Below are 19,073 nucleotides of genomic sequence, written 5' to 3'. Positions count from 1 at the left end.
GAACTTGAGGGTCATAAGAATGACATACATTCCAATTTGAGACCAATTGACCTATCCGGTTGACTGGAATGCGTGCCTATTATCGGGAATAAAATCCTAATGCCCCAGATGAATGTCTATTCCTCCTTGGTTTTATTCTTCCGAATTGTACAGAAATAAAATGAAGGTCGCTGCATTCGTCTATCTCGTTTCCATCTTTGGAATTTCTACTTGTCATGGTTGGGATGTTCCATGGAACAAGAAGAATGATAAGAACAAGCCACCAACAAGCAACCTCGCAGGTTCTCAGGCTATTAGCGGATCTACAGCATCAGTAAATGGTACCTCTAGTAGGGTACCTGGCCAACCTGTTCCTCCAGCTGAAAAGGCTCCAGTAAAGAAAACTTCAGAAGATGACAACTTACCGTTGCCTCACGAGTTTATTTCTGGTGAGACTGGGCGATCTAAAGAACTTAGAAAATGGCAAAAGAAACAGATGGGAAAGACAAACCCGTTATTAGATCCAGACTATGAGCCTGTTGGAGTATTACCTCACGAATATATCTCTCAGGAGACAGGTCGATCCAATGAACTTAGAAAATGGCAAGCTACGCAAATGGGAGAGAATCCGTTTCTAGACCCATACTATGAGGAATTGCTGGAGAAAAAGAAAAAGGAAGAACAAGAACAACTACAAAAACAAGAGGAGCTTCAAAAGAAAACAGAGGATGAAGGAGCCGAGCAAAAGGGGAAAGCTGCACAGGAAAGACCGGTTCCAGCCCCTCCAGCTGTAAAGGAGCGCTCAGATATGAACCAAGAAGAGAAGGATAAGGAAGACTTTGGTAATCTGGAGAGTAAGGACAAAGAGTTTACAGATGGCATAGACAAGGCAAAGAAGGGTCTTGAGGATGTTAAGTCAACCCTGGAAACTGCTCAAAAGACACTGTCAGATTATGCTCAACTTTACAAGGATACAAAGGACAAGAGGAGCAAGGAGAGAATAGAAGCAGCCAGGAAGGCTATCATGGCAGCTCAAGCAGCTCTAAGGGTCGCATCAGGTGTTTCTGGAAATACTGACAGTGATATAGGCAGCGTACTAGGGTCTCTTCCAGAGCACGTGGATTCTGAACTGCCATCTGTAGAGAGTCAAGAAAAGGTCGTCAAGGAGGCTCTGGAAAAGACGGAGGCTTCCCTAGAGGTTCTAAAGACTCTAGAAGCCCTACCAAAGTTGAATGATGAAGAAAAGGGAATGAAGGAAAAGTATGAGCCTAAGCCTGAAGAGAGCACTGGTGCCAAGCCTACTGAGGCATCGACGAGTGAAGAGAATGTCTCCTCCGATACCAGTAGCCAGATGTCATTTGGAAGTTCAACTCAAAGCAGTTGGGAGAAATCAGGAAGTGGCCTAGACTCCCCCTCCAGTGGAAGTGAAGCAACTGGAGCAGATGAAGACGATAAAAGGCCTGTCGGAGCACCAGGAATGGACTAGAAGGCTCCGCTTAACGAGACAATGTTCTCACCCAACGCTTAATTTATGGGCAATTCCGTACACTCTCATCTATCCAAATGTTTATACCAGTGATATTCTGCAAGATACATCAAATTAAACATTCAAGACAATTCAACGGCCTATGAACGGCCGATAAACAGCTCCAATGAGGGCTCCAATGGCGGTGATGGTCTTATGAATATAAACGTGTGCAAACATCCAGTTGATGGATAAATGTCAGAACAACTAACCAGTTATTTAAACGGATAGTGAATGGAAGAATTCTGGAAGAGCTTGGAAGCCACTAGAGACCCTGATCTGGACACTCCTTAAACTTTAAACGCACAAAATTGCGGCTTATAACTCATAAGCTTTAAATCTCCAGAATAGACAAACTGTGGACGGCCTATACACATCGCTGTTTTGGTACATGGATAGTAACTAGAGAGTATATACGTGTATAAAAGGAGTCACAAACACCTTATCTCCATCCATACATGATGAATGCTCTTGAAACTAGTCCTGTATCTCAAAATAGCCCATAGATACCTCATTATACCATGCCTGCTCATTCTTCCTCTGCCATTCTCACTTTGCTCTACGGGTAATATCCAAGCCGGCACTATAAACATATATACGGTAGAATACCGTGAAACAAGGAAAATAGCCCGTTTAGACACGTGTCTTATCCGAAAGGGCCGGTATAAAACCGAAAACGATCTTCCCTCCGATCAGCTATACGCTGCGGAGACAGACAACCGCCATAATCACACATCCGAAACTGATTAGTCTCAAGATAGTTTTAGGCGAAATAGACGATCAGATTCTAAACATGCAGGAAAATATGCCAGGTGATAGACTCGGAATGTCTGAAGAGACAAGAGGACAAGGGAGGTAGGTGTAACGAAGACTTACGGCTAAAGTTGACCAGTAAAATATGAAGAATCTTAAGGAACATACACAATTGCCAAAATCTTGGCTTTTAGCCGAGTTTGAGACAATTTGTCTATGGGGTCCACAAGCTCTTCTTTCTGGCGGAAAGACTCTCGCCTTCCTCGACTCTTTTCCCTCATTCTTACTGTAGTTTAGTTTTAACTCGGGTGGGACGACATTTGTCGTGGCAGAGTCTCACGTTATTGCCACTTTGTGCCCATTCATTCCCTTAATCAGTAACTTTGTCTTGAAGAAGAATAGACAAGATGGATTCCTATTCTTGTCGGAGATTTAAGGAGTTTGTGCCTCTAGATACTCACAGTTTGAAGAAGCACTTCTAGAGAATGGCGGATAAGAAGGAATCAGACACTCTTGGGAAGATTGTGGCCTTTTTGGCCGGTCTATCCTTTTATCAATTACCTTACCTGGCCTTGTCTACCGGCAAGTACACTCTGGGAAGGTTTATGATATCCCCAAGCTTCGTGAGCATATACATTAACCGGATTAATGTGTCCTTTAGGATCATTACTCTCCTGGGAATCACAACAATGACGATATACTCCCAGTGTAAGGGGCCTTACAAGACACAGCTTTGCATGGCGTTCTTCCCATTGCTCCATCTTTGCTATATTTTCCTCCTGTTTGTCTATGCTTCAGGAGGAGCTCAGGGACACATGACCTTGTATTACTGGGGGATTTTAATTGGATCATTTGTCCTTGGTTTGTGCTTTACTACGGCCGTAGAGATTTTATCCGCAAACGTAGTCTGTCTCCTAGCAGCTCTTCCGATGGCTGGAATTGTAGTATCACTTTATCACCTCTCATTTCTGGTAATTGGAAGCTACGTTGGAGTGTCTGATGTCAACTACTGGCTAGTCGTGTGCCAGATTATCATGGGCGCATTGTTGACTGGATCAAGCGCAATTTTGTACATTGTTGCTTATAATGGTAAAAGTGATCCAGGCGGCAGTCAAGGAGATACTGACCCATTCATGACAGCCCTTGCAAAGGCCTGGTCACCTATCCTTTTAATCACTCTGGGTTATGGTCTTCACAGTGCCTTTTATTCTGCCATTGCACCTTACAAGCTCATAGGAGTTAGAAAGGGGTACACAATCGATATGACTATCCTCTTTACAAGCGCTATAGCTCCCCTGTCAGTTTTAGTTTTAAAAGAGTATGGAATGGGACCAAACAAACCGTGGAGAAACAGTGATGCCATATGGCATGCCTCGTGGATATTCTTTGTAATTGAGGTATTTTGCGCCGTTATATTTGCATGTAGTCTTCATTTCCCCGAGTGGAGGCTCACAAAAGTTGTCAGAAGTAATGCTCTTGTTTTGGGATTTCTCACTGTTTTGTATGATACATGCGCACAGGCAACAAGAACTATTGGTACCAACGGAGCAGACACGCAAGGGCAGGAGGGTAAAAGTAACAATATCATGAACACCTTTAACACATTCACATATTCCCTCTCGCAAGTTATCTTTGCATTCCTCGGAGACGGCTATGTCAAGACGTACTCCAAATATGAACACAATAGGGAAAGGTGGCCCACTAAGCATTACACCAATAAAAGAGCATTCTGGTTCTGGACCTGGAGCGCAACAAAAGTCTCGTACCATACTCTTGGAACAGCATTTACCACAGATTTAAGATCCGAAGTTATCGGCAAAAGGGAGCTTCTCTTCATTGTCTATGCCGATGAAACGGATCATAGTAGCAAACCTACCAAGGCAAAAGACCCTAAAGTATTGAAGATAGTTCACGGTATATAGTTGTGGCATACATTTTTCAATTTAAAGCCACTATAAATGCAGTATTTTCACGCCTCTTCAGTTTTAATTTGTTTCACTTCTGTGCACGCACTTTGATATGGTTAGTTTATACTCCATACTTGACATCCCTAAGTGTCCCTGAATAATGAGTATGCAATGCAAAGTTACTAATCATTCATGCCTATAAGTGTAAGAGAGACTACCATTAGTTAGACATGTACACTCTAATGGAGCATGAGCAAGATACCGAATTATGGAACTGCATTGTGTCAAGAGGGGGTATCCATTAGTCACTATTGAGAGGCTATTAAGATGGAGTAGTAGTTCCAGGAGATAATGATCAAGACTTTATCATTTCATTAAATTTATTAAAGAAGACATCCCTATTAAGACCCTTCCACTGTCCACCAACTTTCTCAAAGAATTTAGCTTCCGAGTCACTACCTTTGCTTATCCCTATTGTAACCAGAATAGATTCTCCCTTTGAATAAAACCTAGCGAAGCAACACTTTTGACCAGCTCCGGTTGATTTCCAAAGTTCTTTATCTCCATCTGTCACTGAGCCTATATCATATCCATCCTTTGGATAATACTTCTTGGAATTTACTCCATTACCAGAGCGGTCACCTATATGTACTTTTGACTGGTCAGGATTTGCAAGATCCAGGACAGGACCACCCTGTCCAGATGAGGCTGTTACAGGAGATTCTTCATCTGGAGGTACCTCAGGTTTGTCCACATTCTCCCCCTCCTGTAAAGCAGTATCGGATGCAACCTCTACCTGAGCCTCTTCAGAGGATACTTCACCATGTTGAGGTGGAACTGCTCTGAGATTCTCTTTAGATCCACCATTAGTAGATGGTTCTTTAGGTTTTGTGACATGATCATCTTTCCCTATCAATTTCTTGAAGCCAGCACTATTGACTTGGAACCAGTTGCCATCTACAAACTTGCGGTAACCTTCAATCAGTTTTCCGTCTCTCTTGAATCTGTACGAAGCAGCTATTGGTTCATTTTCTCCCATATATAAGGTGGCAGTTGAGCATGAATCACCGGAATTTTGACCCTGCCATAGCGTCAAATCCCCGAATGTGAGCTTATCAGCTTTAATACCCTCCTTGACTTTGAGTTTAAGAACTGGAACACCGTCTTCTTGTCCATTCTCTACATTAAAGAGAGTAGAGTCTACCTTATCCAGGAAAGGGCTTACAGGTTCTTCTGGCTCTTCTACTTTAGTTTCTGGTAAATTATTGTCACTGGATTCATACCCAGTCGACTCTGAATCTCCAAACTCCTTTTCTGATCCATTCCCAGGTTCATCATCCTCTGGAGATTCTGCAGGAGCAACTTCTGGCTGTACTTCTTCTACAAGAGTCTCTTCAGAGTCTTGATCATCAAGGTCTCCTAGCTCCTCTTGCTCATTACTAGATTCTTCCTCATTAGATACTGGCTTGGGATCCTCTAAAGGAGCCTCACTCTGTTGATATGCTACTTCTTGAGGAGTAACCTCTGGGTTGTCATCTTTGGAATCTTCTGGTACCTCTGGTTCTCGTACATTATCGGATGTGGTCTCTACAGGAGCCTCACTCTGTTGATATGCTACTTCTTGAGGAGATTCAGTAGACTGTAAAGGCTCAGACTCCTGAAGCTCACTCACCTCTGTAGGTTGCTGATCTACGGGGTCACTTGAAGAAACGGCAGTCTGTTCAGTATCTTCAGTTGGTGATGGTTCTGCAGCGGTACTTGGAGAACTTTCAGGTGGGATATCTCCGGACTCTTCCTCATCATCTGGAGCACCTCCTTCCACCTTGTTTTCACTCGCATCTTCACTATTATTGTTAGATTCTGTGGGAGGAAGAGTGACCTTTGGCTTAGCTTCTGTACCTGAGAATCCTTCCAATGGGCATCCGAGGGTAGCAAAATCAAGCTCAGCTGCATGCTCCTTTGGAGCACCTACAGCGTCTTCTGGTAAAGTCTCAGGTCCTCCCAGCCTCTCACCAGCAGATGCAGAAAAGTCCTTCATTAAGTGGAGCCTATGTTCGAAGTATCTCTTGTCCACATTCTTCCATGCTCCAGCATCCTTTTCAAAACAAAAGGTCTCATCTCCGGCACCCCTTGTATAGACACTGAGAAGAGAAGAGTGTCCTTCCCTGGAAAAAAGGTAGGCACCTGTACATCCTTCTTGAGGGTCCGTAGAAGTCCAAAGGGTATCCCTGTTATCCACTATGGCTACTAAAAAGCTACCAACCTTGGGAACAAAAGCCTTGTGACTCACTCCATGAATCAGATAATCACCCAGAGATAATGAAGAAGAGTCCGGAGAAGAGAGGTCCAAGACGACATCTCCAGTCTCTTTACGGAGACTACCGAGCTCTCCACAGTGGCAGAGTCCAACCAGAGACACTGTAAACAGTACTGAGAAGACATTCATATTGTTAATTCTTGTTTGTAACAGTACCAGCTATAGTCTTGGTATAAATAGAAATTATTAGTATGAGAGGAGTAACGGGAATGGAACCCAGGAATGAGAAGAACAGTGGGGATAAATAACGGCTCACGTAGACATGTCTTCCTCCTGACAACCAGTCTAGTAGATTAGTTGACATGCATGAATAGTCGCAATAGTTTTTATATTTCCTCTATTTTACTGGATGGATATTTCTGGTGAAAGATGGTAGAAACATGCCACAAATTTAGTGCCTTGTAACTCTAACCTATTCCAATATTCCTCTATTAGTAGTATCGTCACAGGCTTTTCTATATACATGTAGTATTACTGAAAGTTGAGGTTATGGGATCCCTGAGAGGTACACAATCCATACAGGACATACACTCAGGACTGCATCAGTGATTAGTCTATCAATCCACAGGATGGATGAGTGGTCATTCTAGTGTACAATTAAAGCAGGATTAGGAGATTATGGTATAGACCATCCCTTAATCTCCTCTATCTTCCTGTCAAATTCGTCTCGTGTGAGATTCTTCCAGGTTCCATTTACCCTCTCAAAGTATTCCTTTCCTTCTGACAATCTTTCCACTACAATCATTACTAGTAGTTCTATGTTCCCACGTTTGTGAATGAGACAAGAAAGGCAATAGTCGTCAAAGTATCCATTCCACCTTGCATAGACTCCCTGTACATTAAGAGGTTTTGAGGAATTCCACAACTCACTACTCCCATCCGTAACCTTCTTGACAAGATGGCCAGGCTTAGGATAAAAGTGTCTAGTGGTAATACCTAGTAATTCTGTTTCAAAGATTGTACATTCTTTGGTATCCTTATCGTCTTCAATGTTTAGGATTAAAGTCCCCTTGAATTCTGCAGTAGAAACTAAACTTCTCATCTTTTTTTCATGATCATCACAGGATACCCATACCCCGTCCTTTAGTTCAAGATAATGTTCCATTACACTATCAGATATCTTAGCTACTAGAATTACCAGCTCTGCTATACCATCCTTGTTAAGGTAGAGTTTGGCATACTCGAGCTTTTCTCCAGAGGGCAGAGTATAAACCTTCCTCTTTCCATCCACTAACTTTTTAAAATTTAAACCCTTATTAGGAACAACAAGTCTTGTCGCATTACCGTCAAAGGAATAGTCAAAGAACTGGTAAGATGATGAGTCTATACTAGAAATGTCCAAAGTAGTAGCGTGTCTAGAGTGAGTTAGTTCCCTAGAATCTTCCACCGTCAGATATTCTACCTTTTCATCACTGTATCTAAGAGCCAAAGGCAGTGTGTGCTCTACTTCATAGGCAGTTCCGTTGGCCAAATCCCACACCTGTCTTTGGCCACTCGATCTATTCTTCCTTGTTCCCTTTATGAGATGATAGCTGACAACTTCATCCTCTGCATAGTCGTCTAGAACCTCGATAAAGAGTCTGTCAGTGGGAAGTCTTGAGTTTCTGCAACGGCATAGTCCTAGTAGACAGGTTGCCAGAAGAATGGAAGATACATTCATCTTCCCTCAAACATTCGTCCACTAGGTTACTCCATGAGATGTTTGACGAGGATGCAGTGTATTACAGTGTATACAAGGGAGATGGGTAGAGGAATGAAGAGGAAGAATAGACAGAATGGATGGGGTGAAGAAGAGATTTCGTGACTATCTTCTTCCTAAAGAGAGTAAATGAAAAGTACTTTGAGCAATAATGATTCTCCAAAGGTTGTAAAAAACTGTACCTTCCAGGAATGTCTTATGGGTAACCTAGATGCCTTGTAATCCAATGCCGCTGGACAGAGTTGACAGAAGGAAGAAGAGTTTTGTTGATGGAATGAATCAGCACAAGAGGGTATTAAAGAAAGATATTAGAGTAATAACAGTTATTATTATCAGGTTGGAGATTCTTCCAGAGAGGAAAACCAAGTTTAGAATCTATTTCACCATTCATCCATCCTTTATTATAGCTACTAAGTACAGCAAGCAGTTTCCCGGTCATTTATCAGTACTACTTCCATTTGGTATATGGGTACACTTTCCTCTACTTGTCCCGTCATTTCTGTAGGAAAACCTCCACCAACAGTCACTACCTTTGTACTATACTTCATTTTATTAATCCATATTCATAAACAACTGCTGAATGTTGTATTGAGCACAGATACAACAATACACTTAGACATTAACAAAACCTACAATTCTAATTACCACATACATCTCTATGATAAATATTTATGCCACTATATACCTATCATCTCCTATACTTTACCTTTTTAAAATTAAAATAGAGGTGCAGTATTCCATTATCAAAAAAGTTTTTAAAGCCCTTGTTAGGATACGTATTCCACTCCTTGTTGATAACCCTAAAGGCAATATCCTTGTAAGGATGCCCTGCAATAAATCTAATGAGTGCAGTATCGTTCTCCTTTCCGTCCTTCTGAAGCTTCCATTTTGGGATTTTCCCCTTTAACTCTGGGTAAAAAATGTTAAATTTGTAGCCCTGAACAAGTTTTGGGGGAGGATTGTCGGTATCATAATGGGCTAAATTGTATTTTGTCCATTCGAAATTTTTGATGATTCTATTATAGTATTTCGGTGTAATTAAGGATGCATCAGAGGAATCAGACAACTCTACGCGCGAGTCAAAAACTTCTTCATCTTCATCCAGTTTGGTGAATTTGATAAACTTTTCATAGTCTACAGATTTTGTGGGTTTAATCAGAGAATCCGATGGACATTCACTAGATTTAGACTGCGGGGTATGTGTAATAGGGGCACTTGTGTGTGTAGGTTGCGGATTTGATCTATAGATTTCCATGTATAATTGTCTTTTAGCAAGTGCATGTATCTTGGTATAAACAAGAACATATTGAAAATAATACGTCAACGTATACCAAGAGCTTGGTTTTACAGGGTCTTAGTCCGTGTTTTGCTGTTGCAAAGACGGGTGGAAACCTGTGGAAATATATATCCACATACCTGGATATAACGTGTGTAACAATTCTGCAGGCCCTGAAAAATGGTATACGTGATAATGCAGCCTCCCAAAAATTTGTGTCAACAATTCCTGTACCAGCTAGACGTTTTTTAATTTCCCTTTCATATACATCCAGATCTTCTAGACTCTTTTTGGAGAGAATTTGATCAATTTTCTCACTAACTGCTGGAGCAATCCCAAAGGACTCGTAACTGGATTCAAACTTGTTCTTTACAATGGTCTCTAGTGCTTTAAAATACTCCAACCATGTTTGATCCTTCAACAATTCCACATTTGCTTCTATAATTTCCATTGCATCTTTGGCATCCTGCAGATCCATCTTACTAAACATATCATTCACATCCACTGGAGAGGTAAAGAAGATATTGTTTGGATTTATTGAGAGGACGAACTTGTCAATGAGTTTTTCACGGCCATCTGCAACTCTGATGGCGGATTTTGCGATAATCTGTTTCAAATTAAATTCTCTCTCCTTAGACTCCCATTCCTGATAGTCTTCCTCTTGTTTCCCCCTGTGAGAATCCTGTCTATACTCTTCTAGCATGGACTTTTGGATCTCATGCTGTTCGCGCCTGTGCTTTACTTCCTTTATTTCCTCCTATGAATTTTGGTATAAAAATGTGCACATTAATAAACACATGCACGAGCCTCTAAACGTCTATTGTGGACACCCTCGCGGTGAAACATTCTAAAAATCGCAAAGACGGAATGGAAAGCTCATTCCTCCAGGAAGAAGAACTTAAACCAGGACACTGAGAGATGGATTAGTGCAAAACCTACCACTTTAGACCTTACATCTTCTACAGAATGTTTAGCTTTGCCCTTCTTTTCCCAAACAAAAGGTTCAGCGAGCCTTTTGTCCCCAAAAGGGTTACTTTCATCGGTATATCCAAAGTGTTGGTGCAGAAGCTGGCTTCTTTTCGCATACAACTCCTCATTATCTACAACTTTACGTTTATTGGAGTCCGAATCACTCTTGCGTCCATTATTGCGGTCGTATGTGCTAGAGTCGGGGGTTTCAGAGTATACCGCGAATTTTGAAGAGAAATCAAAGCCCTTTTCCACCTTCTTTGCAGAACCAAAGGAGTCTTTACGGCTATTTATCATCTCTGGGTGCACAAGGGACTAATAAGCGGCTAAAATGTGTTTTAAAAACCAAATTCTCGATCTGGTTCGTTTATACCTGGCCTTCTACGAGGAATCTTGACAATTAGCCATTCGTGAACAAAGGCACGAATTTCTGGCTGCACATCTGCGCCAAGGCCAAATTTAGGGTCAGACGTGTCCACTCGAACAGCTGTGGGGAGCTGAGATTCGCTTCAATGTGATTTGATCCTTCGAAAGAAGGTTCTTACCCCCGATGATGATCTTTTATCTTACAACCCATGGTGACACAAACTGGCCTACCATACCTTGTAAAACTCAGGTCCTGAGGGGTCTATTTAGTACATACACAAATAAATGCATAATTTGCTGTTTAATGCTCTCCGTGGCGTTCTATTACCATTTAAGTTCCTATATACTCTCTAAAAATCGCAGAGTGGACGCAGTAGAGTCTCTGTCGTCCACTTTGGAGGTCCATGAAATCATCCATTTATTCGCGGTTTTAGACGTTTTTGCCGATCTCACTGACTTTTACACCGAATGAAATGTAACAAGGTCCTGAAAAGAGTCGTTTGGCGGTCCATTTTGTCGAAGGAATCACTTGCTTTACCCAAGAATGCTCTCCCTGGACTATCCATATGAGCCTCGTAAAATGCCTTCTAGTCGTATATTTTGATGTCTTGTGCTGGTGTATCTATGGAGAAGTCCATGGTACAAACCTTGGGCTCTAAACTGTCTTTAGACGAGGCGAAGCATCCGGTCTACTTCCTGGCATGCACTGTAAATGATTCGGAAATGACCAGCGGGACTCCATATCCTCACTCTCCTTTTTGCTAGACATAAACATATACATCTAGGTAGTCTGAATCAGAAGAGTCAAGAGTAATGTGGATATGAGTTTAGCAAATAGAGGAGTCCATTCACCAGTTGATGTGTCTATGGGACCAGCTGAGCTGCCAATGCCGCCAAGACGCATTTAGATAGGGATAAACATGAACCTATAACAGAAATCCACTCACAAATGGTAATTAGTAGTTACACTAGTTCAAGTGGAGTTGGCTGAATCAGCAAATTTGCTCGGACTACTCACGATTATAGCATGTAAAACTAGTTTTCAAGGTTCAAAAATCAAGTGATGCTTAGTATCTAGACGTTTATCCGTAAATAAGGGGAATCCATTAGATCGTTATACACGACTTCACCTCTTCAAGCAACTGTTTCTGTGGTTCTGAATCAACTTTCCGGCGGACTAAAGGGTTAAAGAGTTTTATAAATTATATTTTCAGAAATCTGCGAGGTCAATGGCTGTCTTGTTTGATGGCAGCTCATGAAGAATGTCCATTCCTGATCATCTCTTCTTCACCCCCATGTGTGGTCTCTATTATTCCTCTTCCTTTTCAACATTTTTAGGCCTTCAGGGTGAGGATGAGAATATTCTCGCTGCTTTATACAATCTTGTTTATAAAGCTAGTGAGGTCTGAAAAGAAGATTACTCTTGACATTTTAAAAGCAGACCAAAAGAATACGAAAGTTGAGGTTCGTAAAGACTCTGGAATAGAAATCAAGACGTACTCCCCAAAGGATGGATTTCGTATAAACAAGGTCAAGTATGGAAGTAAACAGATATGGAGTTCTTCCTGGACTGGTTCAGAAGGCTGTAAAAGCATTCAGTTTCACTCCAAGGGAGAGACAAGACTCGTTGCTTTGTGGATTGTCGGCAAAGATAAGGCGCTAGAAATCAAGCGTTTTAACAAGGTCGGTGATAAATGGGAGAAGATCGAACTGGAAGGCTTTAATAAAAAGATTCGGGAAGCAAAAGGTCAAGATGCTGTTGAACAACCAAAACAGGTGACTCCATCTACTCCCCAGGGTCCAATAAAGACAAATGGACAGGTTAAAGCAGCAGTAGTTCAACAACCAGCTTCTAAACAAACTACTCAACCTAATACACAGGCTACTCAGCAGAATTTTTCTAAACCTCAACCTCCACAAGGACGAGCTACTAAACCAGAGGCAGTTCCTACTTCACAGTCACAACGGCCTACTCCCATAAGCAATCTAAAATCAAAGGCTAACACATCCTCATTTGATGTGAGAGAATCAAACTCTAATGGCGTATTCTATTTGACATGCACACCAAGGTCTGGCGTTGTAGCTACAAAGCTTGTTTATGGAGGTGAGACCATATGGGATGGAGGCAGAAGACCCTTATCTTCGGCTTTAATCTACTTTAAAGGAGACAAGCCAGAAGTAGTGACATTACAATATAAAGAGAATGGTAAGGATCGCACTCTCTTCCTCCATTATAACGGTGAAGAGTGGGAACATAACAAGAAAGAACATGAAAGAAAGCTTAACGCATTGAAGGGGCGTCCTCTACAAGTTACTCAACCAGCTGAACCTAAGGGAGCCTCTCTAAAAGTCCATCAGGTTCCTACACCTCCCAAACCAACAGAACCAGTTACTCTTAATCTTGCAAATCCTGACCAGTCAAAAGTACATATAGGTGACCGCTCTGGTAATGGAATAAAATCAAAGAATTATTCTCCAAAGGATACCTTTCATATATCCTCTGTTATGGAGGGAAAAGTAGAAGTTTGGAATGTGGTCGATCCAAACACAAAGTGCAAACTTGTAAGGGTGTATGCTAACAGTGACATAGAAGTTCTTTATCTAGATATTGACTGTAACGGCAACCCAATCTCTAGATATTTTGAAAAGCAGAATGGAAAGTGGAATAGTATTAATAAAATAGATTTTGATAGAAAGGTAAAATCCATGAAGGTAGAGAATATAAAAGATGAGAATCCTCCAGAGCCAGAAGAACCCGTAAGCCCTTTCCTGGATAAGGTAGACTCTTCACTCTTTCATGTAGAGGAGGCTGAGGAAGATGGTGTAAAGGTTCTTAAACTGAAGGCTAAGGAGGGTGTTACTGCTAACAAGCTCACTTATGGATCTGACGTAGTCTGGGAAGATAAGAAGAAAACATGTCTCTCGGCTATCTTGTATATGGATGGAGAGAAGCCTACTCTTGCTGTTTTAGAAACAAGGAATAAGAATAATAAGCAGAACAAGGTTTATAGATACCATAATGGTAAAGAGTGGAAGAATGATAATGAGGGTGAGCATAATAGTAAGCTGAGTGCTCTAAAGAAGAAATGTAAGACTGTCATTACTCCTACTCCGTCTCCTGCAAATACTACTAAACCAGTTACTTCCCAAGCAAACGCCCCTAAACCAACCACTCCATTCAAACTGGATATCACTAACCCTGACAGAACTAAAATAATCATTAAAGACGTTAACGGGAATGGATTACCATACAGAGAATATGTTGCAAAGGGTGGTTACCATATATCCTCAGTTTTAGACGGAAAGGTTAATCTTTGGATCGCACCTCAAGGGCAACAGTGTATAGCAGTTAAATCCTTTATACAAGACGCAGTCACGATCATTGCCATATTTATAAAGGAGGGTGAGACAAGGAGGCGTAAATGCATTGAGAAAGCTGGTGGACGGTGGAAAGATATTGATGGTCAAACATTTGAAGAAAAACTAAAAGCAATCAGGGAAGAACGAGTTGCTGGAAATGAGGGTGCAGGGAATGATGGTTCACCCTTTGGTATACGGTCTCCTGATGATACTGAAGAAGCGGCACCTAAACCTAATGCTGCCAAAAAATCTGAGCATGTGGTTAATGTGCATGCTTCTGAGATTTACACTCCTCCAGCAAAGAAACAAGAGGTTGCTACCAAACCTGAAAGTGTAACGGAAGATACAGAACCTCAAGCTCCATCTAAACCTCTTACAAATTGCTCTCTTGACCTAGCCAATATTGACGAGGATGAAATATCTGTAAAGGAAAATAAGAATTATGGAGGTGGAGTAACACAAAAGGACTTTTCTCCAAAGGAAGGTTTCAAAATAGATTACATTCTTAATAATGGGACACCAGTTATTAAGCTTTCAGAGGGAGAGGAATTTAGATCTATACGTTTGTATTCCAAGGGGAGTTCCTATCTACTCATGATTACCATAAAGAAGGGTCAAGTTCCTGAGCACCAATATCATGAGAGAATAGGTGGAGACTGGTACAAGCTCAAGGATAAAAATGAGTTTAATAGGAAACTAAATGCAATGAAAGGTTCTGGATAATGATACAACATACTAGCCACTACTCGTAAACCCAGTGGGTCGCAGTAAAGCACTTTAATTGTATGATAGCAAGTCCAGTGTATGGAATGTTGATAACTAATGCAGTAAATCTGCCAGTAGGCAGAGCTATACACAGTCGTCCATGAGAATATCTGGACTGTTCAAATGCTTGTTTGTTTCTCATATACTACTACTATTCCATACTCTCAAACCTATACACTTCATATCCTTGCATATTTTATACATCCACGAGAGAAAAATATTACTTCTACATTTAAATCAATAGTATATGTGCCTATACTACAGGGATGATATTGTCCTGGTGTATGTTCTCCAGGTCTTCCTCTTTTTAGGTGAAGTTGCCAGTCCATTGTTCCTTTTTTTGGAATATTTATAGAAAATCATAGAGATTGTCACCCAGCCAACCATTCCTATAACGCTCTCCAGCGAATCAATTCTGAACTTTGTCGGCACGTTGAAAAAGTTAAATGGGCCTAATAACCATAAGTTTAAATAGTTAAACGTACCCAGCGGATTTACGGTCCTTTTGGCTGTACAAAGTATTTGAGTAAGCAAACCAGATACTGGAAGTGCTGTTACAAAGGCGATAAGGCGTCTCATTATTACTCTGTAGTTAATGTGGATAGTTTACCATGAATACTTACGCTGATGCATCAACTTCTTGAATCTCCATAGGTTCCCCTGCAACATACGAGGGTAAATTTAAAAACAACGCCGACGAGATGAAGATTAAAACAATGAGATATATTAATCTCAGAAGCATAAAATTGTTGCGGAAAATGACTAAATATCATGATTGGGTATAGAAATTAGACGTACCATAGTTTAGAATAAGCCCTGCAACTCCAGAATATGACGGATTTATAGGATCAAATGGGATTATTGCATATAAATCATAAAACACTTTAGAGAAGACCATGCAAATCGATAGTATACACAATTGTCTTCTTTGTATATTCGCTATCTTATTCAAGGCAAAACATAAAACTCCTAAAACATGCATGATGAACACAAAATAAATATACCCTCTCCAAGACAAGCAACTAGAGCTACGATCCAAAGAGGCAATATGTCGTGGGTAAGTCCCAAAATTATGGAACATGTTACGTATCCTGTACACGCAATGTTAAACTTGATTAATTTGCATATTTATCATTTAAACAAAGCAAATTCATAAAAACCAGGATATCCCATTCTATCATAAAACAAACCAGTGATTGTAATGATGGAGTAATTTGACAAAGGAGCATAAATGGCAATATGTGTGAATACCGCAGATGTTAAGGCTAGAAGAACCAGATTTAAAATATTCCAAGTTGTATTATATGGTAGAATCTGTAAATTTGTGTTAATGTAGTGCAATGCAAGAATGAAGAAAATGCCAAGATTATGAACTTTAGGGATGGTGGAAACTGTCTTTCAAAAATACTGGGTAAACAGGGTATTTGTAGATCTAGAGAGGTATCAGTCAAACATGCATGAGTCCTAGTATTCCAGCATACCAACAAGAGAGGAGTCTAGAGGGGAGAGTCTCATGGTCCTAGTACTGCCTATTGGCAGGTAGTCTATTTTACATGCGAGTTATTAGTCGTGCAAGTAGAGCGGGTCCCTTCCATATTCCTAGTCCTACGGCAGTTCCACCTCCTAGTACTCCTCCTGATATTCCCGCTATAGCTCCTGGACCCAGCCCATTACCTTTAGATTTTTGACTTTGCTCAGACTCTGTATCAGGAACCTGGTCAGATACATCAGCTGCTGGGACTTCCTCACGTTGAACTCCATTCTGTCCAAGACATTGTTGCAAGCCTGGACATCCAAATTTGGTTAGTTCCATCACAAGTTCTTTAAAGTTATCATCACTACTACAGTCTATAGGATTAGTTAAATCCTTTGGTGTTATGTTATTGAGACCCTTTACTTGTGTCCAGTGCTCATTGTCACCAGCAGAGGAGTCACCTTTTTGGTACCAACCTTTAACAGGAGGGCTCCCACTAAATTCTACATAGATGAGAATGGGATTCTTCTCCGAACAATAAAAGGCATAAACTGTAACCTTTACTTTGTCGTTATTAGGCAAGACAAGGTCAGGAATATTTATTCTCTTCCTTTTACCACTAGACCGGCCACCATCATTGTATTTGATAGCAGCTACCCTCCATTTACCAGCATTAGGAATAACCTGGTGTTTGTAGTATGTAAGAGAGCTTGTATTGTGGGATGTACAAGAAACCGTCTCAAGAGTAACAGAGACCCTCCCGCTATCACCTCTAGGACTATGAGCAGGACAACAGTATCTTCTTCCCGGTGTAGATTTACTGTATGATAAGTCAATGGTGATACCATTATTGAAATAACAGTTAAGGTCATCTAATTTCTCCTCAAGGGCCTCAGAATCTAGAGGTTCAGAATAAGAGGTTCCAAAAAGTGGATACCAAGGAGGACTACGATTAACATTCTTGGCATAGTAAGTAGTGTTATTACCACCACTCTTTTTTGTAATTCCTACTGAGGGCCTTACTAGTGTCACTAATCCAGTAATAGCCAGAAACGGAGGTCACATTTGGAAAATTTCTAACTCCCGAAATATTTATTTTGTCACCACTATCATCTTGGATCTCCGCAAGTTTTAAGGTTCCATTCCACTCATGAGTGTACCTGTAGAAATCCTGCGTAGACCCAGGAGGATATAAAGATCTTGTAACCTCAATGAGCCTACTATATTCTGGGTAATGTATGGACCTATCATCATTTGGCTTGTTTTTGAGCTTAATGGTCACTTGTTGTTTAGCCATCACTGGTAGGGTGTATAGATCATGATGATCTGACCAAGTCCTTTAGGTTGATAAGGGGCTTCAGATCCAGCTGTTTTAGGTTCTTTAACTTTAGCATCAGGTCTTTCTGGTCCTCTAGCATTACCACTAGCATCACATACAGTAGAAGATCTAGCAGTAGACTCTTCAGCTTTACTAGCACCCACAACAGCCAATTCATCCTTTAGTTCTTCAAGTTTAGTAGTAGAGGAACCAAGAAAGTAGGATTATGAGATTCCTTAGAGTCTTCCTCAGATTCTCCATCATCCACAACCTCATTCATACTATCCTCCAATCATTGTTCCATAGTAGTACTCCATTAATGTCTCAACTGGTGTGAGCAGAATGGTCAGTATGGATGAATGGTAAGCTCATTCAGCTACGCTTCATTCCTTTCATTACCACCTCCGTCTTTAACATTCAACTTACCATGCTTTTAAGCTCGATTAACTTGTCACCTATAGACATTTATATTCTCTCTGACCAACAAACTTCCAGGTGTAATTTTGTATCTTCCTTCAGCGCCAGGTTTAAATGCAAGGACTTCCTGGAGGAACTGTCCAGACTCTGATTTCGCTATAGAGTCGTGACTTTAATGTGTACAAGTAAACTTACAAAAATTGTCCAAGTAATTTGTAAACTGCCCGTTTTCATCACCAAGTCCATTGTCAGCCTTCAAATCACTTCCTTTATTACCAAAGTTAGGGTCTATGCAAGTTTGGGACTGCAAAACGTCCTGAGAAGAGCCGCTTTTGCCCTTGGCCAGTATCCTCGGGAGGGAAATGAGAATCAAAAGATATTTCACGCTCTTCATCATTCACACATTTTTGATGTACAAGTTTAATGTAAAAATCTGTGCCAAAATCTAACACTTGCTACACATCTTGTCTTGCGGCGAGGGTGCATATCTGGCGTAGTGTCCAGAGCCACCGTCGGGGAGCTCCTCCAACTAGTTGGATTCTCGTTACGACTATACGCTGGTATATGATATTTACGGGTAAATTGACTGGTGTGTACGTCTAGACACTTGTTTGAGCAATGAAGTCTCTCCAGAGGGTACGCTAGAGCAGCCTCGACTTTCTATGGACGACAGAACGATCGCAGGAGCGTCTGGACAAAAGATTTATAATGAAATACAGAGAGGAAAAGTGGTAGAATGAATCAAGGAAAATTCTACGATGGTGTAGCGGACGAAGATAAGTAGACGACCAGGAACAAATCTGTGGATTGTGGGCAAACTCGACCGTGACTAGGACAAGCCCATGTAATGGTATTTACAGCCTTGGATCATCCATAAGCTTCCATTCGATCTCTACCAGAGGTCGTTAATGCGACTAGTTTGTCTACAAGAGCCAAAATATTTTTTTA

The 19,073-nt window shown here is 41.0% G+C and overlaps 7 protein-coding genes across 7 annotated transcripts; 3 read left to right on the top strand and 4 right to left on the bottom strand.

The window, feature by feature from the left end:
• Positions 1-160: 160 nt before the first annotated feature.
• On the top strand, positions 161-1,465 carry BEWA_013080 (signal peptide containing protein; the record flags this gene model as incomplete). The annotated part of the gene is made up of 1 exon (XM_004832144.1): positions 161-1,465. The coding sequence occupies one exon, from the start codon at positions 161-163 to the stop codon at positions 1,463-1,465; it is 1,305 nt and encodes a 434-aa protein (XP_004832201.1).
• Positions 1,466-2,742: 1,277 nt separating this feature from the next.
• BEWA_013070 (conserved hypothetical protein) lies at positions 2,743-4,179 on the top strand (the record flags this gene model as incomplete). Its single annotated transcript, XM_004832143.1, has 1 exon — positions 2,743-4,179. One exon carries the CDS (start codon positions 2,743-2,745, stop codon positions 4,177-4,179), a length of 1,437 nt encoding a protein of 478 aa, XP_004832200.1.
• Positions 4,180-4,519: 340 nt separating this feature from the next.
• BEWA_013060 (hypothetical protein) lies at positions 4,520-6,610 on the bottom strand (the record flags this gene model as incomplete). The annotated part of the gene is made up of 1 exon (XM_004832142.1): positions 4,520-6,610. One exon carries the CDS (start codon positions 6,608-6,610, stop codon positions 4,520-4,522), a length of 2,091 nt encoding a protein of 696 aa, XP_004832199.1.
• Positions 6,611-7,097: 487 nt separating this feature from the next.
• Positions 7,098-8,141, bottom strand: BEWA_013050 (signal peptide containing protein; the record flags this gene model as incomplete). The annotated part of the gene is made up of 1 exon (XM_004832141.1): positions 7,098-8,141. One exon carries the CDS (start codon positions 8,139-8,141, stop codon positions 7,098-7,100), a length of 1,044 nt encoding a protein of 347 aa, XP_004832198.1.
• Positions 8,142-8,868: 727 nt separating this feature from the next.
• On the bottom strand, positions 8,869-10,722 carry BEWA_013040 (conserved hypothetical protein; the record flags this gene model as incomplete). The annotated part of the gene is made up of 3 exons (XM_004832140.1): positions 8,869-9,421; positions 9,597-10,213; positions 10,396-10,722. The coding sequence occupies 3 exons, from the start codon at positions 10,720-10,722 to the stop codon at positions 8,869-8,871; spliced, it is 1,497 nt and encodes a 498-aa protein (XP_004832197.1).
• Positions 10,723-12,144: 1,422 nt separating this feature from the next.
• BEWA_013030 (hypothetical protein) lies at positions 12,145-14,874 on the top strand (the record flags this gene model as incomplete). The annotated part of the gene is made up of 1 exon (XM_004832139.1): positions 12,145-14,874. The coding sequence occupies one exon, from the start codon at positions 12,145-12,147 to the stop codon at positions 14,872-14,874; it is 2,730 nt and encodes a 909-aa protein (XP_004832196.1).
• A 300-nt stretch (positions 14,875-15,174) lies between these two features.
• Positions 15,175-18,552, bottom strand: BEWA_013020 (conserved hypothetical protein; the record flags this gene model as incomplete). Its single annotated transcript, XM_004832138.1, has 9 exons — positions 18,321-18,552; positions 18,198-18,281; positions 18,135-18,163; positions 16,107-16,230; positions 15,921-16,007; positions 15,715-15,885; positions 15,540-15,678; positions 15,402-15,502; positions 15,175-15,368 (listed from the first exon to the last, which is right to left on the bottom strand). The coding sequence occupies exons 1-9, from the start codon at positions 18,520-18,522 to the stop codon at positions 15,175-15,177; spliced, it is 1,131 nt and encodes a 376-aa protein (XP_004832195.1). The 5' UTR covers positions 18,523-18,552.
• Positions 18,553-19,073: the final 521 nt, after the last annotated feature.

This window comes from Theileria equi (assembly GCF_000342415.1).
Source record: "Theileria equi strain WA chromosome 4 map unlocalized gcontig_1105316255033, whole genome shotgun sequence".
NCBI classification, from domain to species: Eukaryota; Apicomplexa; class Aconoidasida; order Piroplasmida; family Theileriidae; genus Theileria; species Theileria equi.
This window is presented reverse-complemented; position numbering and strand designations above follow the sequence as displayed.